Below are 27,528 nucleotides of genomic sequence, written 5' to 3' on the forward strand. Positions count from 1 at the left end.
GATTTGAATGCATTTTTTTTTTTTTTTGTGAAGTTTATTTCAGAAAATGAGTCTAGTTTTGATTATTTTAGTGGTTGTTTGTCTTTTCTATGGAGAACCTCTGGGCTTCGTCAAACTAACCTGGAGTAATCCTCTCAGTGCACTGGGAAACTGATGTAATGCTGTTATTGCCCAGCCGTCTCTCTGTGCTCTCAAGTGTTATTGATATAAACGGATATCTACAGGATTCTTCCTGAGCAGAGTCATCTGTTCTGTGAAAACGGCTAGTCAGGAGTCGGATTATTGTGTGTGTGTGTGTGTGTGTGTGTGTGTGTGTGTGTGTGTGTGAAAGAGAGAGAGAGAGAATGCTTTCCTGTACTGTGGCCAATGGCAATAAAGGGTGAAGCAGGTGCAGTACGAGTGTTTAATTAACACAATTTATGACTTTTTTCTAGTTAAGTGCTTTCAGTGCTGCAAAAATGGTCACCTTTAATGGTAAAGTTCACCCAAAAATTAAAATGTGTTCATCCTGAGGTCATCCAAGATGTAGATGAGTTTGTTTCTTCATCAGATTTGGAGATATGTAGCACTGCATCAGTGTCTCATCAGTGGATGCTCTGCAGTGAATGGGTGCCGTCAGAACGAGAGTCCAAACACAAGTAATCCATGTGTGTGGATTCTGAGAGGGAACAGAAAATTGACTTTTTCACCGAAGGAAGCATCGTTATGGAATAATGGACTCGTGTTTTGGCCAGAAGCAATGGTTTAAAGTTAATAAATCTTATTAATATGTTTATAATGATGGATTTGGTTCTTCCGAACACGTGACGTTTCTCTTCACAAGATGTTAACTGATGGACTGGAGTGGTGTGGATTATTGTGATGTTTTTATCAGCTGTTTGGACTCTTATTCTGACGGCACCCATTCACTCCAGAGCATCCATTGATAAGACACTGATGCATTTCTCCAAATCTGATGAAGAAACAAACTCATCTACATCTTGGATGGCCTGAGGCCTTAGTAGATCTTCACTAAAGTTAATTTTTTTGGTGAACTATTCCTTCAAGGCATCAAGGATATTCAATCAATATTTCTGATCAATATGCATTTTCTTTGCACGTGTACATTGTGTGCATACGTGTGCAAAAGGCTTCTAGCTAAATGCTTGTGGTAAGTTAGTGAAATGGCTAAAGTTTCGACTGCTAGTCGTTGTTGCACACACTTTACTGACAATATGAAGTTTCAATCTCAGCTGTCCTCGCCGTCTCTGTAAAGCCTGGATGAGAATAGCGGTACAGGGTAATCTGGTCATATGCGACACACACACACACACACACACACACACACAGAAAGAAAGGGGCCATGTTGTGTGTGCTCTAATCCCCTTTGACAGCAGAATGGTACGGTCCCTTAATCCTCTAGCTGTTGCCGTGGTAGCGTTGAGAGGGTTTTGGATGGTAGCTACGACTTCAGCCCAAAGCGAACCAAAGATTCCCGCAGCCGTCCCAAACGCGGACACTTTTCTTTCCATCGGCTCACAGGACAGGGGTAGGCCACTTTTACATGCCTTTGCCGAGTCGAACACATCCTGTAGCCGTGATAATTGCATGAATGCGGTAATGATGTAACATGCATGTGTTATATGAGACTGAAGAGTGTGTGTGCGCGCGCCAGTGCCTGAGCGATTATAACACTCACCTGTCCTCATCAGCAGATGAGCGCTGCTGTATAATTACAGCCCTTCCAGCGTCTCAAATCTGGCTTGTGCTGTTTTGTTCCTGCATGCATTAAATGTGTGCACTATTGTGCATGAAAGAATAGCAACAGTAGAGTCACTTTTACGTCTAGTTTGGATGGTGCATAACAAAATTTGGTGTTTTACAGCAATTCGGCTCAGCCAGATGTGTGAGTTTGAATATGCAAACAGATTGCAATAGCAGAAGTAAGAGATGCATGAAGACAGTTGATGCATTTAATTTTAAAGCAAACCAGCGGCAGGCAGGCCAATCCATTAAGGTGCTTTTTAAAGAAGTGATCTAGTTACCCGTTTCAGTAGTCCACGGGGATTACAGCAATGTGCTTATAGCGAACAGAGGCCGGCGTATGGGGTCGAACTGCCTAAGTGCACATAAAACAAGGCTTAAACCGAAGGTTCGGTTTCAGATTTCAGATATTTGACTGAGCTTTAATTCTTAAAGTTACTGCCGAAAAGGATGGTGAACAAGTTTTAGCTTTAGCCACCATCAGGCCTGTGCATGAAGATTTAATAAAACACAGTTTAACCAATAATGTGTGTTAGTTTTGTTGGTTTAGTTTTAATTTAAAGGGTTAGTTTTGCATTAAATGTAGAGTAAAGATTTGTGAGTGCAGATTTCATCTAATCAGAATGAGAGTTTTATGCATGTTAGCTTTGAGGCTAATATCTATATGCTAGTGTTTTACTAAAAGTTGACAAATGTTTAGCAGATGTGCATATTTAAACTTCTAGGAAAAATAACCGATTCAACATTTTGTTCAGGACAAGTTTTTGTCTAGCAAAGTGTTCACTAGATCGATATTCAACCGTAATTCAACCTGTCGGTGGCTAGCAATAGCAATTAGCATGTTAATGACTGAGACGGAAACAAGATGCTAGGTTAAAAATGTGCAGAATCACAGGAAACAGTGCTGCCAGTGATATTACGTAAGAGAAGGCAAGATGCCACAAGCAAATCATTGTTTTTTCATGCAGGGGGCAATTTTGCTTCCAAATCATGTCTTCTTTCAGACTTCATCAAAAATACACAATTAAACCTTCATTTTATTACACTTATTTTTTTGCATCTGTAGATTTCAATGCCAATACATATCTTTGAAAGCTGAGAGTTTTTCTCCACTTCGGCAGCACTTAAATATACCAAATGTTATACAATTTTTATTCCTATCTGTATTTCTGAAGGGTTTCACTGAGGGGTTTGTTCATATGTCATTCACCTGAAATGTTTTTTGACATTTTGTTTCAATAAACATAGTGAAATTTTTTTTTTTTTTTTTTTTTAAAGACTGTTGACAGTATTTTTTAATCTATGGAGTGATCAAAGGAAAATCCTCTCTGTAAAAACTTTTAAAATATGTCAACAAAATGAAACGCAAATAATGTTTAATATTAATGTGAGATATCATTTGTATATGGGTCGAAGATGGAAAAGAGTAAGCATAAAAACAGTGAGTGTAATACTGCTTTGAATTGTTGTCCACCCCCCAATTAAAATTGTTTTATTTAATTGCAATTTTGTTTTAGTTTTTCTGTGCAAAAAATAAATATACATTTTCCCCCTGATTTGCAGAAGATACCCACTAAAATATCATTCAGTGTAACAGTCATGTCAGGCACATTTACAACAAAATCAATTTATGGCATATTAATAGACTAATTACTTTCACCCCAAATACTAATTAGTTGTGCTTTTACATTTTTAAAATTCGCCACTATCCTAGTTTTCGCCCCTTTTGTCAGTAAGCATTTTTTCCTTTTTTAAAACACAATCAAATGTAATATGCTCCTTATTATTTTATATATTTGAATATGTACACCTCAGAATAAGCATGTTGTTTTAATTTTACTATAACTCTTGTAAATGCATTTCTGAAAACTAGTTATACAAAACCATTGTCTTGATGTACTTTCAATAATCTTTGTATTTTAGTGGATTATCTTTGATTAATGCACTTTGATTAAGAGAGAGTTCACTCAAAATGTAATATCTTCCTCTGTTTTCCGCAGAATTCAGAATTATGCGTTTAAGATGTGTTTTTGATCATCTATCCAGCGCATCCCAACAGTTAAATACAGTTTAATTAAAAGTGCATGCACTAATCTGTCATTATACGGGTGTTTCGGGGACAGAAGATGCACGCTCAGTCAAAAAAAGAGGAGGTTTAACTCAAAAGCACAAAAAAGTTTTAAAGCGTGCTAATGAAAAATAATAGCAGGACACCGAATGAGTCACTCATTTCAGTTTCATCATGAGAATCATTTTGGCCCGCCACAGATGTTGGAGATTTCAGGAGTGGTGTGTTATAAGCTGTTAATTTGAGCTAATGAGGTTTTTATGCTGCTGATTGGGAGCGCTTCAGGCAGGTTTATCATTTTGCATGGCTGTGTAAACTTGTTTTGCTTGGTAGGTTTTGTATTACGGAGCAACAACCATTTGTTTCATGATGACATTCATTAATAACAATTGGCTTGAATGAAATCTAATATTCTGTGCTGCCTTTGGCAAAATTAGTGTCTGTTTTGCATGTCGCATTTTCTTAAAATGATGCATTTTGGAGCGTTTCTGCTTTTGACAACCATTTTTAAGGTGTATTCGTCTTGTATTTTCTCTTAATCGGCAGAAAAACACCACAAACACTTGATTCCTGTCTGGATCTGATGCACATTTCAACTATTCGATCAATTCTTAGCCCATTTTCTAATGCATGACATTATTTTATGCCCAATCCTGATTTCAAGGTTAGAATTATAGTCAAAGACACAAGAAAATGCAAACATAAGCATATGTTTTCTGACACATGTCTGGGAACGTCACTGCATCCAAACCGATTTAGTGGAAAAAAAACTGATTTTGTAAAGTTTTTGGAAATTAAATTGAGTATTTGAACATATTTTTGCAATAGCTTTAAATATTGTAAGTTAAATAATACATTTTGGATGCTTGTTTTGCTCATTAAAACTAGGGATGTAACGATTAATTAACCATGCATTTCATGTTGAATGCATGCAGCATCTTTGTTTGGATCCTGATTAAAATGCAGTGGTTGCTTCTAATTTTAAAATAGAAAGAACACAGACAAAGCCTTATGAAGAGATTTCTTTTATTTGTGCAACTTATTTATTTAATTTGGAGCTTGTTTTACAATTTCAATTTTGTTTTGTTATTCACCTTTATATATTATTCAAATGTTGTCATTTTGCAGACACTTTTATCTAAAGCAGCTTAAAAATGAGCTCAATAGAGGCAATCAAAACCAACAAAAGAGCAATAATATGCAAGTGCTATGTTATTATAGTGTTATATTTCAATTTTACAAAGAAATGTATAGAATTTTCTCCAAGCTATGATAAAAGGACATATTAAATGTATAATTTGACTTAAATTTTATTTTGTAAAAAAATTTATAATTTTGAATTGAATTGAATCGTGAGTTGAGTGAATCGTTACATCACTAATTAAAACTGATACATTTAACATTTGAATTTTTTTTTATTTTTTTTTATAATTGCATTAAAGCTGAAAAATATTTTTTATTTTGGGGAAAAAAACTGTGCATGATGGAAAGATTTTATTTATGTTCCTAAACTTAGCATTATCAAATTAGGCAATATTAGCCATTTTTTGCAAAGCATCAGGACTTTCCATGGTGCATGTGTGTAAGAAGTTAACACTATATTTGAAGTTTATTATAAAAATAAACATGCATTTAAAACTTTAAATCACTGACTAGATTTCAATAGCTTCTATCATCTTCTTTGAGAGGTTAATGCTATTCAGTTTCTCTTTGGTGAGCATGAATGGGATTTGAGCTTCCTGAAGCAGACTGTTGTGATAATTCCTCATCGCTATGCATCTCTCTTGGTAGAATATAACTTCTATAACAGATGTGTGTGATGCTGAGGAAGCTGAAGGATGGCTCATTGGCTGTTTGATCCTGTTAGCAGGTCGTGGCTTTGGCCGCGGTGCAATAGCTCCACTTAAAGCATAAGTAGGTATGGTCACTAAAATTAGCCACTAAGGCATTTGACCCTTGACCTGCTGAGTAAAGAGGAACTGAGAGCAAATGTCATCTTTTCCCACGACTGATGCTTTAGACAGAAACTAGCCAAGTGGACTTTATTAATGACTGTTGAAGAACGAATATCATAAAATCTGACAAGAAATTACATTTGTTTTTCTTTTTAAATATACCGTTTTACTCAGAAATAGGTAAGGGATTGCATTTCACATTTCCTGTTGACAATTTTTGACAAATGTAAAAATCATGACACCACATCCCTTAATTATCAGTACTGTAATGTGTGAATACTCTCATTCTCACTAGAGTAAAGAAATTTATTTATTTATTTATTATCTAGTGCACTAAAAAAAATGGGTAAAAACTATTTTAATTCAAATTTTATTGAAATAACAGCAAATTTCAGAAATTGCTGGTAAATTTCACAAACGATAATAAAGAAATGGCAAGTAACACATTGATAAGTGTTTATTGTTTTTTTCTTTTTTCAGGTTGTGTTTGAAGCCCCGCCCACAGTAGTAGATGAGGCCCCTGTTAAAGGGGAGGAGACTCCTGCAGAGGGGGAGGAGTCAGAGACACAAGTGAAGCCCGAACAGGGCACAGGCTCCACCCACCAGGAAGAGCGGACCACAGAAGAACGTCTTCAGTTACTGGTTGACAATTTTTGACAAATGTCACATGATCACAGACTTACATCAAATATATAAATCATTATATATGCACTGATTTTGCACCATGACCCAAAAAAATGCCAAAATACCTGAATTCATGGGAGTATGGGACAAAAATATGAATTAAATGGAGAAAAATATGCACATGATGGAAAAGTCATGAAAATCTTTAAAAATCCTGAAAATCATGTTGATTTATTTTTTCAGCTGTAAAATATTGTTTTAGAAATTGCTATTTTCTGAATTGTTGAAAAAAAAAGAAACAAGTCATCCTTATTTATAATAGACTTTGTATAATATACAGATTGTGTCAAAGCAGCTTTACAGTGTTAAACTATAACTAAATTATATTTAAAAAACTAATAAATGAATTAAAGTAAATGCCAAAAAAGTCAGTTCTCTGCCACTGAGCAAATTAAATTTCTTAAAGAATATATTTATCTTGAACTTACATTTTAAGTTACATTTTAAGACATCTGAATAAATTAATGCATCCTTTTCCAAATAAATTTTAAAAATCTTTTACTGGCATTTATAAGCTGTACAATTTTCTGTTTTAGAAATTGTCGTTCTCTGAAAGATTAAAAACATTTATTCTTTTATTTTCCCCCTTGCTCAGTAATCATGCATGACTGCACAGGTGTTTTTTTAATGTGATGCACATATCCGTGTTTCTTCAGGAAAGTGAGTTGGGCAAGAAGAGGAAAGAATGTGAAGTTCTTGAGCATGAGGTGCGGAAGAGACAGAAACGATGTCTCGATTTGGTGAGTGTTTTTCTCATTTTTTCAATGCTTCCAGTTCATATCTCCTACATGTAAGGCTGGAAAACACGCTGCGTGTGTGTTTGTTCACAGGAGAACCAGCTAGTGGACGAGCGCAGCAGAAATGAGCACTTAGTGGAGGAGGCAGAACTCCTCAGGAGAAAGGCTCAGCTGCTCGACCAGGTCAAACATCCTTATATCAAAAATAAATGAGTAGTTCAGACAAGAATGACGAAAAATGAACTGGCCCTCGGGCCATCCAAGATCAGGATGAGTTTGTTTCTTCATCAGATTTGGAGAAATGTTGCATTGCATCAGTGTCTCATCAGTGGATGCTCTGCAGTGAATGGGGGCCGTCAGAGTGAGAGTCCAAGCAGGTGATAAAAACATCACAATAATCCACATCTATAATCCATAAAAACGCTTCCTCCAGTGAAAAAGTCCATCTCTTGTTGCCCTCTCACATTAAAATCCACACTCGTATTTGTTTAGAGCTATTTTGGCTTGTAAACGGTGCTTGATCAGTGCAGATTTCTCTCCTTATTCAGATCACTTTTTCATTATGGACTCATATTTTAGCTGCTATTTAAAGTTAAATACATCTTAATGATGGATTCGTTTCTTATAAACACGCAGCTTTTGTCTTCTCGAGACATTGACTGATGGACTGGTGTGGATTATTGTGATGTGTTTATCAGCTGTTTGGACTCTCATTCTGACGGCACCCATTCACTACAGAGCATCCTTTGATGAGACACTGATGCATTTCTCCAAATCTGATGAAGAAACAGACTCAGCCTGAGGGTGAGGACATTTTCAGCAGTTTAATTCCTCCATGTGTGTCTCTGCTCCCTCCGGGTGTTAAAGGTCAGCGTTTCTCTGTGTTTCTGTAGTCGCAGGCTGAAAATGAGGAGCTGAAGGAACAGCTCTGTGTTTTGAACGCTCAGCGTAGTTCAGTTCTGGAGGAGAACCAGCGACTCCGTGCAAAGCTGGAGAACCTAGAGCAGGTCCTGAAGGTAAAACTCTCACGTTCAGTGTGTTTCCCGACACGTTCACATTGCATTCGGTGTGTAATGGGTTTGTGTGTGTGTGTGTGTGTGTGTGTGTGACGGCAGCACATGCGAGAGGTCGCCGAGCGCAGGCAGCAGCTGGAACTGGAGCATGAGCAGGCCCTGGCTATCCTCAGGTTCAAACAGGATGAGATCAAGCGACTCCAGCGGGTCAGTAATGGCAATGTAATACAGGACTGTTTGTGCTTTGTATTCCTGAATGCAAACTCAAACATCTGGTTCTAATCAAGATTGTGATGAATCACATTTGGTGCACATTCATTCGAGTTGACATCATGTCATGCCTGATTTTGTGTTGAAGAGTGTCTTCTGCTTCTGCAGGCTCAGTTATTTGCTAAAAGAGAACATGAAGGTGTCGTGCAAATGCTGGAGGTGAGTTTCACATCTCCTTGCTTTGTGATAGTTTACGTCATGTCAGTTTCTTGTTAAATGAACCATTTAACGTGCGTTAGCTAAGGAGCCGTGATGAGTGGATGATAGAAGCTGACTGAGGCTTTGAATAGTTTTGTATGTGTGTGTTGTTTAACTGGATTGTGTCTTTCTCAGGATCTGGTGCAGCTTGTATTGCACAGAGAGCTGGTAGAGTACAGTGTGTGCACTTCCTGTTTGATGTGTTGCATTTCCTGTTTCCCTCTTTAAACAGCATCACTGATGATTGTATCTGCATCCTACAGAGGGCCCTGTTTACCTACTAGTCCAATTTTTATTTATTTTCTTAAGTACTTTGAGTTGTTTCACAAACTATTATGACATAGCATCTATTCAAATTTTAATACAATTAAATAAGTGCAATAAAATAAATGAGCAGTACTGAATAAAATAAAATAAATATATACGTGCTCAAAGCAGAATTTTTCTTTCTTTTGTCCAAAGTGACATTGCGTTTGACCTTTATACTCTATCAGTATCCGAGGGAATCTAACCCTTGATCTTGATGGTGCAAGCAGGTTCCTGATTGTTTTCTGAGCGTGCCCTGCTCAGATTTTTTTTGCATGAATGTCCTTGGATTTGATCTGGAAAAATATAGTATGAAGCCGTGAAACTTAAAAATAACTTCATAATGCTCTAGTTTTTGTGCATTTGAGTCTCAAGGCTTTAGATGCACTCAACAGTGATGTGGTGCGACAGGTCCTGGACTGAAGCATTTAATAATCTAATTTAATATCTGCTCTGACTGCTTTTGCATGATGTTTCCTCTCTCTCTTTCTGTCCTATATTTTGTGTTTTGTTGGCCGCTAACCAGAACACACTGGACTGCATGCAGGTATCAGACGCACTCACAACGCATTCATTCGGCCCTTTAGAGCCAACTTAGCTTTAGTTCCTAGAGCTTGCTCGTGTGTGTGTGTGTGTGTGTGTGTGTGGTTTATGCAAGAAGGTTTTCTCAACTAGACAAGGTTTTAGCACTCAAATAAGTACAACAGGGCCACAAACACTGCTAAAAGTTTCTTTTTATTAGCTGGAGTTGATCAGCTTTTTGTGTTGCAATGTGCCCATGCATTTTGTGAAGTATTTTCTATTGAATATCTTCACATTAAATGTGACACTTAAAGTTTGAATGTGACACACAGACTTTTGAGGTGAGAGTTTTACAGGAAGCTCTTTATTTTTAGAGTTTGAGCAAGGACTGAATAAGTGACAGTCGGCCAGTGTGTGTGTGTGTGTGTGTGTTTGTGTGTTTGTGTGTGTGTGTTTGAGCCCTGTGCTCTCAAGTGTGCCAGGAAACTGAACCACAGAGCCGGAAGTGAAACTAGCTCACCGTACTCTCTCAAACTCTTGAGTTTTTAATGCTTTTATGGCACACTTGTGTTTTAAACTTAGTAAAATGGCTTTAGACCCCTTTCCTTTGCCCTGCGTCCCTCCTTTTCAATCACTGCTTTATTTATGAAGCTCTAATGTGTTGCAAGGTGCTTTTTTAAACAAAGACTGTGCATATGTCATGGTGATTAGAGCAGGCTCAATGTATTGTAGTTATCTAGAAAAACCACACACTTTTAATAACACAAATATCACCAAATGAGAATAAATTCAAATTTTCCAAAATAAGTAGAGCTTATGGTTATTGATTTGAATAGACACAGACACTTTACAATAAACTCCAGACGTGTGGTTTTCATCTGCTGCATTGTAAATAATATTTATAAGAAAACTTTTTTTTTTTGTTAAAAATAATTTCTGTAGTCTCAAACTCTTTTTTGAGAGCACTCGTTTTTGAGAGCACCTCCTACTAAAGTTCACAAAAAATATCTTGAAAACCAAAAACATTGAGAGCTCAGATTGACTTCGGAGTTAAATGTTTTCATTTAGGTACATAATGTATAATTTGACACGATTATAGATTGTCATCATTATCGCATCATCACATGATCTGGGGTACGTTTCCCAAAAGCAACAAATGCCCTGTTTGTAATGGGTTTTATTGGTTTTGTCTCGTCCTCAGTATTAAGGGGCATAACATTTCCGTCACATGCTTGAGATATTCAGCCAATCACAACGCACTGGATAGCTGGCCAATCAGAGCACACCTCGCTTTTCAGAATGATGAGCTTTGGTAAAATCAACATTTTCAGAAAGGCGGGGCATAGAGGAGAAACAATAATGTACAGGATGTGGAAAATACTGTGTTTTTTAACCTTAAACCTCATAAACACATTGCATTACACCAAATACAAACAATAACTTTCTTTTTTAGCATCGTCATATGACCCCATTAAATAAATTATGCTTTTGGGCACAATAAGCAATCTAACATGCATGACAATCTATATCTTCCATTCAATTTAAATATATTTACATTACATTTTTGTTTTAAACGTTTTTGAAGAGTGTGCATGCACATAAATGCCTAAGGGAACCCAGGAGTATGACGTAAGAGGACACCAACGATGAATCAAACATCAAATAAAGCAAATTGTTAGGGAACAAAACATGGTAAATTAGTCATCAGGTGCCATATTCAATACTACAGCATCTCAGAGATCCAAAAATACGTCATGACGAGGAAAAAAACATATATAAGTCGCACTGAACTATAAGTCGCATTTATTTAGAACCAAGAGAAAACATTACCGTCTACAGCCGCCAGAGGGCGCTCTATGTTTATTAGGGGGAGACTACAGGAGCACTGAGCAGTATAGAGCGCCCTCTGGCGGCTGTAGACGGTAATGTTTTTTCTCTTAGTTCATTTCTCTTTGTTCATATCAAATTAATTTTGATAAATAAGTTGCATCTGACTATAAGTCGCAGGACCAACCAAACTATGAAAAAAAGTGTGACTTATAGTCCGGAAAATACGGTAATTAGGAGAAGTTATTACTCCAACACATGTGTGTGACATCATTAACAAGGGCCCTTAAGTATAGAAACTAATGTGGTTCAAACGACGGAGATGAGGAGATGTTTGGGAAACAGTCGCGACTGGCTAGTTAGTTTCCACAACAGTGCATCGTACTATGGTGGTTAATCAGTGTGTTACGAAGTTGGTTGGCTAACCCCACATGTGCATCATTCATCGCTTTGGCTGATTAATAGTATCTGCATTTCTTCATCCGACAAGCTGATGTGTTTAACATATTAATGCGTGCTCGTGGATATTAACTAATATTTGCATATTAATGTCGATCCTGTTTGTAGGCAAAAGTTCGGGAGCTGGAGGAGAAATGCCGCAGTCAGAGCGAGCAGTTTGGGATGCTGTCACAGGAATTGGATAAATTCAGGGTCCAGGCCTCAAAGATCGACCTGTCGGGCCCCGACCTGTTGTCCAGCCCCAGCCTGACCCAGCTGACCAATGGGGTCGGCCTGCCCGGTGAGACAGGTACGCTAAAATACTGATCATTACCCAACACATAACAGATCCTTTTGTATCCTTTCAGATCTAAATTCAGATCAAAGTTCGTAATGTTGTTGATTTAATTTCCAGCTGATTGGTTTGGTTCAAGGCTGTTTACTGAAGAATTGTGTGTCGCTGTTATGCTTTAGTTCTGGGTTTGCATACGCCCTACATTAGTTTGCCATAGAGCATGGCCAAAACAAGCTGTCTTTTAAGGTAACGTAGTATCGCTGCTTACCTTTTGGACCAGCTTTTGTGTTGGATCGCATCTATGATGTCTAAGTCGGCAGCTCACTAGGTTTTGGATGAGTGTCTGAGATCCATAAGTGCATTGCGTCTGCATTAACCCCTCTTTTTCCAGGCACAAATGCCTCATGGGAAGACATTGCGTTCTGGAGTTTGGAGGGTAATGAAGCCCTCTGTGATGCCTCTGAGTCTGGTACTATTGAATTCAGTTTGGTTCTAGGCTGAGACTTCTCGTGTCCGCCTGCATGAATAACATCCATGAAGATATTAATATGATCAGTCCTGAGCTAGACAATATATAAAGATCGGTAATAGCACGCACCCCTAACCTGAACCACTTTGTGATTTGATTGGCGTTTTATGTGTTGGCGCTGGTACTGTTTGCAGATCTCATCTTGTTAGAATAGGTTTGGTTTGGTTTGGTTTTTGTCATATTATCACTTATGCAGTTGTTAGCACATTGCATGCCTCTCAGTTTTGTGAGGAAATGATTTGCTGCTTTATTCTGGTGGATCAGTCAGAATATCTGAGCTGTTGCTTGATTGAGGATGTTCAGAATGTTAATTATTTTTGCATTAGTGCTTATCTATACATACACTACCAGTCAAAAGTTTTGAATAATTACAAAGTTTTTTAAAAGAAGTCAGGGTAACACTTTAGAATAAGGTTCCATTAGTTAATGTTAGTTAACTACTTTCGTTAACATGAACTAAGCAAGAACAATCCTTCTACAGCATTTATAAGTCTTAGTTCATGTTAATTTCAACATTTACTAATGCATTATTTAAATCAAAAGTTGTGCTTGTTAACATTAGTTAATGCACTGTGAATTACCATGAACTAACAATGAATAACTGTATTTTCATTAACTAACATTAACTAAGATGACTAAATACAGTAATAAATGTATTATTCATTGTTTGTTCATATTAATTAATACATTAACTAACATTAACTAATGGAACCTTATTCTAAAGTGTTACCGAAGTCGGTTCTGCTCACCAAGTCTGCTTTAACTGGTCAAAATAAAGCAAAAAAAGTTAAATTATTACAATTTAAAATAGCTGTTTTCTATGTGAATATCTGTTAAACTGTAATTTATTAATGTGATCAAAACTGTATTTTCAGCATCATTTGATCTTCAGAAATCATTCTAATATACTGATTTGCTGCTCAAGAAACATTTCTGATTATTATCAATGTTGAAAACAGTTGTGCTGCACAATATTTTTGTGGAAACTGATACATTTTATTTTATTATTTTTATTATTTAATTTTTGAGGATTCTTGATGAATAGAAAGTAAAAAAAAACAGCATTTATTTGAAATATAAATATTTTGTAACATTATGAATATCTTTATTGTCACTCTTTTCTGATTAGTTTATTATGTGAAATAAATGCTGGCCATTGTAACTTTATATTCATCATACAATTCTGAAAAAAAAATGTCGGTTTCCAAACTAATTTTAATCAGCTAAAACAGTTTTTACCATTGATAATAAGAACAATTATTAATAATTGAGCAGTAACTTATGGCTGTTAAAAATTCAGCCTTCCCATCACCTGAATAAATTTTACATTTCACAATATTAGCTTTTTACTTTACTTTATTATTTAATCAAATCAATGCGCTTTGGTAAGCAGTTTATAAAAATGTTTCAAATTATAAAAAAATGTACTTAATCCGAACTTTTGGCTGGTTGTGTAAAATGCGTGCTCCATTCTGATCATAGCCCTGATCTTCTGCTGCAGGTTTGGGTGCATTATATCACATCACATGAATAACAGCATGTTTAAATGTTAACATGCACTGCTATGCATTTTTTTGTTTTTTAATTAGCTTCTTATGAATTTTGTTAAAGCTGCAGATCTAAATGCTTAATTAAAATGCCATTTTATAGCATGCAGATGATGCATGAATGTGATTGGAAGGAGGTGGTGAAGGTAAAAGAGTGATTTCTACTGTAGTCTCATAGTGACGGGGTTCGGGACTCTTATGCAAGCAGATGGTTTACGTTCAAAACAACCCTGATTCTAACCTGTAGATCACGGGGTCGACTAGACACATAAACACATGCATGTAAACCGCAGCTCAAAGCATTATCCCACATCTGCGCACACACACATATGCATGCTTATATTACGGTCTTATTAAGGACATTCTAGGGATGCACTGATTTCTCAGTCAATACCGATAACCGATTTTTCACATTGATATCTGCCAAAACCGATAGTTTAGTTTTCTTAAAAAAAAAAAAAAATTTCTTAATTAATGCTGTTAACTACACTACATTTGGTACAGCATATTAAAATTGTCGACAAAAAAATGCTATTTATTTTCATGTGAGATAATCACACTCAAATAAAAACATAAACCGATTGCAAATAAGGGAGTTTTAATAAAAACTTGTCTTTATGACAGATTTAGTGAAACATACATATATGATATGTTGATATGTTCTTTCAGTTGAAACACAGATTAATTAATTAGATGAGATATCATAGATTTGATTAAGTTGTACTGTATCATTGTACTGTAACTTCTGATGTTCATTTAAGTTTATTTCACACTATAAGTAAGTGGAAAGAATTGTGTGTGGAAGAGACTCCACTTGAACTAAATCGGCCTCAGTGTTCTGTCACGACACATTAAAGAGCATCAAAATGGCATTTATTGTTTGAATTTTGTGATTAAATGGACATTATTTGAGAGCTGAGACTTGTTTCTTATTAGAAGTAGCAGAACTTTGCGATTATTGGTTGGGAGGTGTGTTACACATGTTAATGGTGCTGCGTTAAATGCATTATTATTTCTTTAACTTGGGCATAAACTTGACACAGGATACATTTTCTTCATGCAAATTAGTGTCTGACAAGTTTTTCCACCTGCTTTTGGTTGACATGATATTATCGGCCATGATCGTCGGCTGAAAAGTGCCGATAATTGCTTTAACCAGCCGATACCGATATTTGGCCGATATATCGGTGCATCCCTAGGACATATCCTATAATTCTCATTTTGAAATAAGCTTTTTTTCTAATAAAAATCATTTATGATCAGCATAATTTAAGTTGCATTTCTCTGCACTTTTTGCTCTATTCTTTTTCTATTCTATCAGTTTCCTTTTTATTTATTATACTATTTAGAAAGCCCTTGCTACGTGTACTGTGTTAACCTAACTGAGACTTGTTTTAGCACTTATATCATTGCTCTTTTGTTGATTTAGATTGCTTCTATTGTCCTCATTTGTAAGTCAATTTGGATAAAAGCGTCTCCTAAAATGTAAATTAAAATGTAATTAAAACTGAAAAAAAAAATCATAATATAAATACTATAATAATAAAAAATGTAAATGCTAAATAGTCATATATTTAAAACAATGAATAAATATAATAAAAATGACAAAAATAAAATGACTAAAACTGTAAAAAATTTAAATAATACATATACAGATTTTTTTTTTATTTCATCCCAAATATAATTAATAGTAAAATAGTATATTAATGATATAAAAAAAAAAAACACTGCTTATAAGTGCATGTGTCTAATGCAAATTAGTGTCTGACAAGTTTTTCCGCCTGCTTTTGGTTGACATGATATTATCGGCCATGATCGTCGGCTGAAAAGTGCCGATAATTGCTTTAATCAGCCGATACCGATATTTGGCCGATATATCGGTGCATCCCTAGGACATATCCTATAATTCTCATTTTGAAATAAGCTTTTTTTCTAATAAAAATCATTTATGATCAGCATAATTTAAGTTGCATTTCTCTGCACTCATTGTGTGTTAGATGTGGCTGCGGTTTTGCGGATGGGCTCCACGCCACACGCGGCTGAACTGTCACGTCCCGAACGCTCACCGACCGTCAAACACAGAGAGCTGCCCACCATCAGCGTGTCCATCAGGTCCGGCTCCACGTCCAGCCCTACACCCCCCAAATCTGAGACCACTCGCCTCTCACCCAAATCAGCTGGATCTCACCCGGCCAGCCCCCAAAAGACCAGCCCTACACATGAGGTGAGAGGAACGACCATTGTTTACATGAATGCATTTAACAGATGCAAAAAGAGCATGTAATATAATGGTTCATACATATCTTGATTAGTGCTCTGTTGACTAAAACTATATATATATATATATATATATATATATATATATATATATATATATATATTTATTTATTTATTTATTTTATTTTATTTTTTTACATTTATTGTTTTGGGTCAAAGTATTATTATTGGCTCAAAGATGGACTAAACCAGCTTTTGAGTTAAAATTAAAAATAAAATTTTTGCTCTATTCTTTTTCTATTCTATCAGTTTCCTTTTTATTTATTATACTATTTAGAAAGCCCTTGCTACGTGTACTGTGTTAACCTAACTGAGACTTGTTATAGCACTTATATCATTACTCTTTTGTTGATTTAGATTGCTTCTATTGTCCTCATTTGTAAGTCACTTTGGATAAAAGCGTCTGCTAAAATGTAAATTAAAATGTAATTAAAACTGAAAAAAAAAATCACAATATAAATACTATAATAATAAAAAATGTAAATGCTAAATAGTCATATATTTAAAACAATAAATAAATAAAATAAAAATGACAAAAATAAAATTAAAATTAAAATAATACATATACAGATTTTTTTTTTATTTCATCCCAAATATAATTAATAGTAAAATAGTATATTAATGATATTTAAAAAAAAAAAAAACACTGCTTATAAGTGCATGTGTCTAGTACAGAGGTTGGTGACCTTTTTTTTTTTTTACATGAACTTGGACTTTAAAATGTTAAACATCCAAACAAAAAACGTTATAAATGAGCTATATCTTTTGCTGCACTGTTTTTATGTAGAATCGTCTAGAATACAGATAATTTGTTGGTCTGTTGTCTGGGTTCGATTCCATGAATGAGTTTACCTGGGATTGTTGTTTGAGCTTTAGCGGTGAAGTTTAAAAACTGTTCCCAGGTCAGAGTGCAGGCGCTCGTGGTGCTCGTGCAGCTGTCTAAAGCTGATATTCAGTGAGATAATCCTGAGCAGTGCTGCTGGATTATGAAGGTTGTAGTAGTTGTAAGTGATTATCCATAAAAGGTTTTACCCTTGAGCTATAAATACTGCCTGCATGCCTCCATTTACTTCTTACTCACAGCAGCACTATATTTAGATGATGACTCTGCAAGTTTAACAAACCACAGACATGTTATTATTATTTACTTACGGGTGCTGTATAGGACAATTTTTGTCTTTTTAAGTAAATGAGCACAATGCATGCATAGTTTTTATTGGTTTTTAGAGACTTGGTCAAATGCTTTTGAAGATAAGATTGTCATGCAATCCGTCCGTTTTGACATCTTTGTAATTAGATTAATAAAATTGCATTTAAATGGAAAGACAACAACAGAAAATCAAATGGGTAGTGGTTCATCTTTTTCATTAAAAGATGACCAGCCTATTGATTTTACTATCCTAACTATGCACAATTATATGATAAGTTGCATTATATATATATATATATATATATATATATATATATATATATATATATATATATATATATATATATAAATTTAATATTTAATTTTAGAGTTTTAAAGTTATAGTAATTTAGTTTTTTTCTGTCTAAACTTTTTTTTTTGTTTTATTTGAACAAAATGAAAATTTTTAAAAATATTTTTATTGTTTTTGCTTCTTTGTTTTTCAGTTTTTTAATATTTTATTTAAGTTAATATTTATTTTAATTCTAATCCAATTTTAAATTCAAAAGCTTTGACTATCCGCATGAGGTAAAAAAATTTTTTAGATAAAGGCTCAACAAATATCACAACAACTTTATGTGGCACAACAATGTTATATTACATAGAACCCTTTTAAAATTATTTTAAAATACTATAAAATTAATGTAAAAGTTCTGTTTAAAATGTTAATGTTGGAAGAAATGAACATCATCTTATTCTTGGCTATTTTCACCAAAGTTACTTTATATCATCTTATAGAGTATTTAATTTAAAAATAAAAATGTAAATAGCCTTGGTACCATTTTAAACTCATTTATGACCCTTTTTTCACACCCCACAAGTGTTTTTTTAAGGAGGCATAAAACCTGTTTCATGCATTCAGTGTACTTTTTATAATATTCTGAGTGTGTTGATGTGTGTTTCAGGTGGACACTGCTAGTGAAGTTGAGGAGTTGGACATTGACATTTCTCCGGCGCCGTATACGGTCACTAAAGGAGCAGCAAAACTCCAGGTCTTCATCGCACGTTACAGGTAAACAGCATTCATCTTAATTTATTGATTTGTCTTTAGGAGCTTACAGCATGTGCTAAGCTGCGTGGAGAAAATCAACCTATTAATGATTTGCTTGAATTATACACTTGTCTCTGCATATTCAATTAGGAAAGTATCTAAACATTGATTAAATGACACTTTAAATGGAGCCTTGTTTTATTGTCTAAATGCAGTTACAATCCATATGAGGGTCCTAATGATAACCCAGAGGTCGAGCTGCCCCTCACAGCAGGGGAGTACATATACGTCTATGGGGACATGGATGATGACGGCTTCTATGAGGGTCAGTTTATTTATTTAAATGGTGTATTACTTTTATTTATTTATTTTTTTTAATTATCATGGTTACAAACAGACAAATGAGCTGACTTTTGTAGAGCTCATTCACTGTGTGTAACTCAGTGTTGTTTACATAAAAAAAAAAAAAAAAAATGGAATCATTAATTTTTAATAAGCAATAATATGCTTATGTTCTTACTTTATATTTCTTAAATCATTGTTTTTTTGTAATTAATGATAAATTCGTTTTTCATAAATACTGAAAATGTATGTATATTTACAAAATATATTGAATTAATTTATTTTTATAATTTTTAAATGTTTCATTTACAGTTGTTTTTAAATCATTGATTTATGTAATAGTAAAATAGTTTTTTCAGAAATATTGAAAATGTTTAAATATGTTTATATAGATATAAACATATATATACTGTATAAACAATTATTAATTGTTTGTGTGCGTGTGTGTGTGTACTTCTCATCACGCTTTTAATCAGAAAATGTAAAAATTTAATTCAATTCTCACTTCTTAACTTCTAAAAATCTGGTTTAAGTATAGGATAATGTACATCCAGCCGGTTGTTATCGCAGAATAACCCTCAACAGGGTGATCAGGACCCTGACGTGAATCAGAGATTTGAGTTGAAATATTTGAACGCAAAGCTTCTGTAAACAAAGCAGTTGTGAGCAAGTGGCAAGTTCAAACTACCGTATTTTTCGGACTATAAGTCACACCTGAGTATATGTCGCATCTGTCCAAAAATACGTCATGACAAGGAAAAAAACATATATAAGTCGCACTGGACTATAAGTCGCATTTATTTAGAACCAAGAACCAAGAGAAAACATTACCGTCTCCAGCCACGAGAGGGCGCTCTATGTCTTCAGTGTAGACTACAGGAGAACTGAGCAGCATAGAGCGCCCTCTGGTGGCTGGAGACGGTAATGTTTTCTCTTGGTTCATTTCTCTTGGTTCATGTCAAATTAATACTGATAAATAAGTCGCACCTGACTATAAGTCGCAGGACCAGCCAAACAATGAAAAAAAGTGCAACTTATAGTCCAGAAAATACGGTAAATGGACATTTAAGGGATATGGTGCAGTCATACAACTTATTGTACAATATTTCACAACATAAATGATTATGGCGATAAAAGATATCTCACCAGTTTCTTAGTTATCTTATCACCCATTACGGTGTACAAAACAAGCGTCGCAAAATGGCAGCAGCTGCTTTTGTACTAAACGAGAGGGCAAGTTCACGATACCAGGATTATATAATAAAATAATTGCACATATAATATTGAATTGAGTTTTAATATTTCATTAACTAACCAAACACAAAGTTTCCACCCAGAAAAGTTTTTCCTGACAAGACTGTAATGCCGACTTCAGTTAGCCTGTGTTATTAGCTTTTACCAGTTGTTATCGAGGGATACCTTGGAATGACTGACCAATCAGAATCAAGTATTCCACAGAGCCGTGTAATAAATATCCTTCAACAACATTACCTGCAACTAACACTAATGTGTTGCACCCTTTTTCTGTCGCCCTCTGTAGGAGAGCTGATGGACGGCAGAAGAGGCCTCGTTCCCTCTAACTTTGTGGAGTGTGTGTCAGATGACGACTTCATGAGCTCACACCATAACCAGGCAGGCGATATTTCCCATAATTCCTTCCAGGAGAGCAGTTTCCACAGCGGCAGCGAGCGACTGCACCGACACCACTTACGTTTTGCCCACAGCGCCTCCGAGAGGACAGAGACCTCCACAACAGCCTCGGCTCCTGGTGACAATGCCAAAGCGAACCCCTCTAACCCTGCCCTGGCCGCCCCGCTCACTAACGGCTTGGACTTGGATCTAGAAGAGGTTGGGGTGGACACTGTGCCTTACCCCCGCAAGCTAACGCTAATTAAGCAGTTAGCCAAGAGTATCATCATTGGCTGGGAGTCTCCGCTGGTCCCGGTTGGCTGGGGTTCTGTGTTTAGCTATAACATCTACGTGGACCACGAGTTGCGGCTCAATGTGCCATTTGGTAGCCAAACGAAGGCCGTTCTGGAGAGGCTAGATTTGGCGCAGAAGGCATATCGGATTGCGGTGCAGTGCCTGACGGAGCGAGGCAACTCGGATCAGCTGCGTTGCACTATACTAGTTGGACGGGACGTGTGCGTGGCGCCGACTCACCTGCGCGTTGAACGCGTAACGGCTACCTCAGCCAGTCTAACCTGGCTGCCTAGCAACAGTAACTATGTGCACATTGTGTCTTTGAACGATGAGGAGTGCGAGCTGGTAAAGGCAGGATGCTATTCACTGTGCCTCAGTAACCTCACACCCAAAATGCATTACAACATTAAAGTGGAAGCTAGGCCGCACCGCACAGCATGGGAACTACCACAGGAGTGCCGAGAACGCAAAACCGCAGTGACCTCTTTCACAACCCTGACCGCAGGTGAGATGCAAAGATTCGCTGATGATGTTCATGACAAGACCAGGAACAAGTATCTATTTCGATTTTTATTTGAACTTCCTTTGGTTTGACTTTTGACCCTTTGCCTTGTCTTCCAGGTCCTCCTGATGCTCCTCTGGATGTGCAGTTGGAGCAGGGCCCATCTCCGGGAATAGCTCAGATCAGTTGGCTGCCTGTTACTATAGATGCCGCTGGGACGTCCAATGGTGTACGAGTCACTGGCTACACCATCTATGCTGACAAGAAGAAGGTGAACCAAAAAATTCTTCTGAAAAGCACTTTATATTTTTATATAGAAATCCATACAATATAAGTGTGTAAAACTCTTTCACCTGTGCCTTCAGGTATTGGAGGTGTCGTCACCCACAGCAGGCAGCGCTCTGATTGGTCCATCTCAGATCCAGACATTACAGGCGGCTCATGAGCTCACCGTACGGACCATGTCAGCTTTTGGTGAGTCGTTGGACTCCTTGCCGGTGAATGTGCCCACCAAATTGCCTGCCATCATGTCCGGTGTCTCACTGCCTCAATGCCAGTCTGTGCCAGCCACCGCCAGTGTCCTCATGGCCAGTGCCAACCCAGATCCCGCTGTCTGTGCCACATCTCTCTCTGCTGCCAAAACACCCATTCTGCCACACGCTGCTACACTGGACGAGCATACCATTGGTCCTGTTCGGGGCGTCTATGTCAATCCACCCAATGCAGGCGCTCGTGAGGTCCCTTCGTCTACTGCATCTTATGTAGAAGCCTGGGCATACCCATCATCAGCTGCACCTCTGACGGTTGCAATGCCAGGACAGGAGGCACTGCCACTATATGCTTCACGTACTAACTCAATGGTGAGTTTAACAAAAAAACAAAAACAAGAAGTAATTATAAAGCATATACTCTTGAAAAGTTGTCATCCTTTATCTACGTGTTGTTCCAGTTTCTGTATTCTGTTGGATGCAAAAGGAGATGTTTAGCAGAATGTCCGTGCTGCTCTTTTCCATATAGTGAAAATGAATGGGGATTTATGCCACCAAGATCCATAAATGATAAAGAGCACCTTACAAGTATTATAACATGGTACTCTATGGCTAGATTGCTTGGTTCCGAAATTTCTTAAGGCAGACAGTAGTATTGCATAATGGACAGACCATTATTCACTGAACATTACCTTCTACATGTAACCCTGGGGCATGTCCTTGTGCCATAATTAAAAATACTTAAACACAAAAGAGAATTGAGAACTTCAGTGGAGGTAAAATTTTGATCTGTTCGTCGCACAAAAGTATTGTATGTCTAATTTAGCTCTCCTGAATAATTTTTATTCTTTAGAAAACAGAGCTTTCCGCTAAAGTTCAGATGTTTCAATTTTGGCCTTAGACCAGTAAAGTTTAGCTCTAAGCTTCATCCACTGCTTCAGCCTATGCTTTTTCACAATAATTGGTTTTACATGAGTTGAGATACACTGTCTGTGTGCAGAGATCTGGGATGTATGGTTCTGTTTAGGGTTAAGCTAATAAAGCATCTCCATCCACAGGTGAGTTTATCTGCACCCCTGGTTACACCTGCACCCATTATCATGTCTGTTGCTACACCAACGTCCATGGCCGTACCTGCTCCCTTGACCACACCAGTGTCCATGACCGTGCCAGGTCCTGTGGCACCTGTCGCCATGCCTGTGCCCATACCTGCACCTGTTGTTGTACCTGCATCAGTGCCAGTGCAGTCCAGTGTGGCTTCTGCTGTGCAGAACCCAGGCAGAGAGACCGAAAGCCCAGGAGGTCAGCGTCCTGTTGCCTCTCTCTCCGACTTCTTGGAGGACCCCCGTGCCAAACTTCACACACCACCATCCAATACTACCTCCCCAAAAGTGAACATTCCAGGAAAGGACCCTCTCGATGTTCCAGATACGCACCCACTGAGGCCTCCCAATCCATCACCCTTTGAGTCAGAGGCCGAGGAGGACAGGGAAAACACCAGGCTTGTGTCCATAGAGGAGTTCCTGCGGCCTGTACCTCAACCTCGAATAAAGGTCAGTTTCCAAACCAAATCTGGAGACTATGTGTGTCCCTGTTGAGTCATTATAACTTTGGACTGTGCTCATGTTGAGTATCTTGCCAGTGCCCTCAGAGATCATTTCCCTTGCTTAATATTTGAATTTATTCCGGCAGAGATGCACTTTCAATAACTGAAATACTAAGTGTTGTCCTAGAGCAGGGTGCCTAGTCCTGCTCCTGGAGGGCCACTATTTTACAAAGTTAAGTTCTTACCCCAATTAAATACACCTGAACCAGCTAATCAAGGTCTTTGGAATTACTAGAAATTTCCAGACATGTGTGTTGGAGCAAGTTGCAACTTAATTCTGCAGGACGGTAGCCCTTTAGGAGCAACATTGGACACCCCTGTCCTAGTGTCTTGAGAAAACTGTGTTGAAGTTGTTGTTTTTGTGAAACCCTATGAGGTCTATGCTGGTGGCCTTATGGACCCTCCCCCAGACTACCACGGGGAGAGCAGTCGGTCTGATTTGTCTGATATACTGGAGGAAGAGGAGGATGATCTGCACTCGGAGCCTATTGGTGACGTCCCCTCCAGAGGTTACAGTACAGCTCCATCAGGCAGGGTATGTACATGCACATGAATGCTGTAGTATTCCTCAGTGAACCTTTGGACAAAATGTTGAGTCCTATTGCGATGTGGCAGTTTCCAGGATATTTTGTTGGTAGTGCACCTGGTCATCATGCTCACAGTGAAATGTCACTGATCAATATAACTCTATGTTAAACATTGAATATGCTCCGATTTTCCAAGTGGAAACTTGTTGGGACACAGTGTTAGCCATGCTTATCATTTAGTTTTTTTCTGTTCTTATATTTCCTCTGTTGCATTTAAATTTTCTTGTTTCTTTTTCTCGTTTTATTCTACTTTCCACTTTTGACACCGAACGAAACTTTTGCCTCGTCTGTGTGTTCTTGAACTATCACCTTGCTCCTTTTCCTACTCTGGTAACTCCCAATGCTCCTCTAAAACAACCCCAGTCCGAAATGTGGGAAACTGACAGCGATGAAGACATTTTAGAGAGGATTATAAAGCTCCCTCCTCAAGCCTACCACAACAAGCAGCTCTTCAGCATTCCAGAAGTTACAGAAGAGGAAGACAACACTGAATCGGAATCCCACTCTAGATCTTCCCCAAGCCGGACTGCTTCTGGCAAGAACCGTCAGTGTGGACATGAGAGTCGACGACATTCTCCAAACCATCACAATCGTAGACATAAAATGGAATCTGATTCGCCCGTAGAGAGGTGCAAAGGGACTGCGCAAGTCAGGAGTAGACCCAGAGTGCATTACGCTGACACCGTGGACACCATCAGCTATATGGATGAGGAGGAGGAAGAGGAGGAAGAGGACTCTGACAGTAGTCTGTATGCTGGGCATAGTTCTGTTAGTGTGGCTGCACGCCGCAAACCACACAAAGGCCATGGCGACCGACTCAGGAGAGAAGCCTTGCTCCATAGCCAGATGACTTCAGGAACAGTGCAGGGACCGTATTTGCTTAGCAAGACCATACACCGTGTGAAGTCGCCCACTGGACGCTCAACAGAGATTGACGTAGAGTATGGAACCGATAATGACGAGGAGCATCAGCTGTTTGATCCTGGAGAAGTGGTGTTAGACCAAATGAGCTCGGAGTGGTGGGTGGAAGGCAGTAACAATGAGTACCAGCACTTGCCCCTGAAATGCAGACCCCAGCCAGAGCTGCTTCCAAGCAGCCGCTCATGGGTGGGTTATCCTCTGTCCATCCATCTCCTGTTGTAACACAGCCATCTTTCCCTTTAGATGATCTTTTTTTAGAGCCTGCCCATCCATTTAGGGCATGGCTAAAACCTTTTGCGTCCTGAAAGAGAAGAAAAGTCTCACATCTGTCACTATTCTGATCAGTTCACTGTAACTTGTTGGAAGACTTAGAGCTGGGGTTCTCAACTCTGGCTCTCAAGGTCCACTCTCCTGCAGAGCTTAGCTCCAACTTTGAACAAACTCACTTGCCTGTAATCTTGAAGACCTTGATTAGCTGTTTCAAGTGTGTTTGATTAAGGTTGGAGCTAAAATCTGCAGGAAAGTGGACCTCAAGGGCCAGAGTTGGAGTTATTGTTGGAGTTAGCAATAGCAATCTTAAGGACCTGAGCTATTTCTTTAAAGGGGTCCCTTTATGCTTTTTCACTTTTTAATTCTAGTCAGTGTGTAGTGTGTATGTTTGGGCATAGAAAAGATGTGTGCCCGAAGCCTGGATCTATATTCAGAAAGGGACAGAAAACAAATAAATGTAAAAAAACAAATTATCATAGCTTCCTAAAATTACGGTTGAATCAATGATGTCACATGGACCATTTTGTTAAAGGGGGGGGTGAAATGCTCGTTTTCACTCAATATCCTGTTAATCTTGAGTACCTATAGAGTAGTACTACTGCATCCTTCATAACTCCAAAAAGTCTTTAGTTTTATTATATTCATAAGAGAAAGATAGTCTGTACTGATTTTTCCCGGAAAAACACGAGCGGCTGGAGGCATGACGTGTGGGCGGAGCTAAAGAATCACGAGCGCGAGTAAGCTTTTGCGTTGAGAGTGTTTGGAAGCTGTGACATTACCGTGAGGGAAAAAACATCCAAAACAAACCATGGCTTACAGTCAGATTCAGCCATTTATTTATGATCCAGAATCAGATCCAGAGGCTGAAACTGAACGAGAGCAGCAGCAGCAACGACTCGCTCCGAGCGGGGCTCGAACCCGGGTCTCTGATGGGAGGGGACGCACTAACAAGGAGGTAGAGATATTTGAAGCAGTTTTACTCACCGCCTGCGGTTCCAACACACGATCGTGACCCTTTTTCGTTGGGATTGCATCATCCTTAAGAAATAAACGATACGCAAATCCGGCGTCAAACTGGGCCTTGTTTGTAAAACAAGCATCTTCGAAATGCAGGGAACAAACACAAACACTTGCACAACTCCGTTGATGCTCTGTAAAAATAAACTCCATCCACTGGTCCCTTAATGCTGTTTTTCTTTGGTAATCTGTGCAGGGTTGTCTTGCCCTGGCAACCAAAGACACTCCTCCTTTTGTGACATTTCGCGACGCTCTCGCTCTGATCAGTGAAGTCTGTTGTGCTCTCAGTGCTCTGCTATACGGGAGCGCGCGCTCTTCCGGCAGAAGTGCCTCAGGACACATATAAGGAAATTCCGCTCCATCTAACGTCACACAGAGCCATACTCGAAAAAAACTATCCAAAACTTGTGACAAACCGGAAGGAGTATTTTGGGAACAGAAATACTCCTTCAAATGTACAACTTAATTTTTGAAACTTTGTCCATGTTTAGCATGGGAATCCAACTCTTTAACAGTGTAAAAAACTCAGTATGCATGAAATAGCATTTCACCCCCCCTTTAATGTTCTGGTCACATGTCTGTGCCTTGGACGTGGTAGTTACCTTGCTGTCTATGGAGGGTCAGAAAGCTCTTGGATTTCATCAAAAATATCTTAATTTGTGTTCCGAAGATGAATAAAGGTTTTGTGGGTTTGGAAAGACATGAGTTTGAGTAATTAATAACAGAATAAAAATTTTGGGGTAAACTATCCCATTAATGTAACTGAAAGACAAAAAATGAAAAAAAAAAAAAAAAAAGATTATATAGTTATATATTCCCAACTCTACATGGAGCTAACAGTTCAAATGGATTCATTTATCACATACTGGCAGCTGCTGTGGCATATGGGATTACAACAAGTATACAATGACTCTCCAACACTAGTTTCACTGTGGATGCAAAAGGTTTAAGCCTGTACTTCATTCTCCTTGCAGTTGACTTTGTACCCTACACCCTTTTACCCAGTCTCTAGTCGAAGCATCTTCGTGTTTGTAGTTGTGTAGCTGCTCTATGCATTTGTCCTACATCTTATTCTTGCATTTGTCCTACGTCTTATTCTCCCCAGTGTTCAGTTGGAACATTGCTGTGCTAAGACTGTGGCTGTGCATTATTGCTCAGTAGTTTTACTTGCTGTAGTGCATCTCCTTTCCTTTATACAACTGGGATTCTTCCAACCCACATATTCAAGGTTGTCCAGAGACTGCTTGAGCAGTTAAGGTAGAGACTGGACTGTATGTAACTGT

At 37.8% G+C, this 27,528-nt stretch overlaps 1 protein-coding gene across 1 annotated transcript in view; it reads left to right on the plus strand.

Moving 5' to 3' along the window:
- LOC128014898 (peripheral-type benzodiazepine receptor-associated protein 1-like) overlaps positions 1 to 27,528 on the plus strand; it is a 92,678-nt gene that overhangs the window by 48,547 nt on the left and 16,603 nt on the right. Inside the window, exons 9-26 of the mRNA XM_052598595.1 lie at positions 6,247 to 6,408; positions 7,107 to 7,190; positions 7,281 to 7,370; positions 8,081 to 8,203; positions 8,303 to 8,407; positions 8,579 to 8,629; positions 8,804 to 8,836; positions 11,891 to 12,071; positions 12,448 to 12,525; positions 16,130 to 16,356; positions 18,504 to 18,610; positions 18,805 to 18,914; positions 20,472 to 21,359; positions 21,476 to 21,627; positions 21,722 to 22,216; positions 22,903 to 23,397; positions 23,827 to 23,985; positions 24,401 to 25,144. Coding sequence (XP_052454555.1) covers positions 6,247 to 6,408; positions 7,107 to 7,190; positions 7,281 to 7,370; positions 8,081 to 8,203; positions 8,303 to 8,407; positions 8,579 to 8,629; positions 8,804 to 8,836; positions 11,891 to 12,071; positions 12,448 to 12,525; positions 16,130 to 16,356; positions 18,504 to 18,610; positions 18,805 to 18,914; positions 20,472 to 21,359; positions 21,476 to 21,627; positions 21,722 to 22,216; positions 22,903 to 23,397; positions 23,827 to 23,985; positions 24,401 to 25,144 — 4,284 coding nt within the window. The remainder of the gene's footprint in view (positions 1 to 6,246; positions 6,409 to 7,106; positions 7,191 to 7,280; positions 7,371 to 8,080; positions 8,204 to 8,302; positions 8,408 to 8,578; positions 8,630 to 8,803; positions 8,837 to 11,890; positions 12,072 to 12,447; positions 12,526 to 16,129; positions 16,357 to 18,503; positions 18,611 to 18,804; positions 18,915 to 20,471; positions 21,360 to 21,475; positions 21,628 to 21,721; positions 22,217 to 22,902; positions 23,398 to 23,826; positions 23,986 to 24,400; positions 25,145 to 27,528) is intronic.

Source organism: Carassius gibelio, chromosome A5 (assembly GCF_023724105.1).
Source record: "Carassius gibelio isolate Cgi1373 ecotype wild population from Czech Republic chromosome A5, carGib1.2-hapl.c, whole genome shotgun sequence".
NCBI lineage: Eukaryota > Metazoa > Chordata > Actinopteri > Cypriniformes > Cyprinidae > Carassius > Carassius gibelio.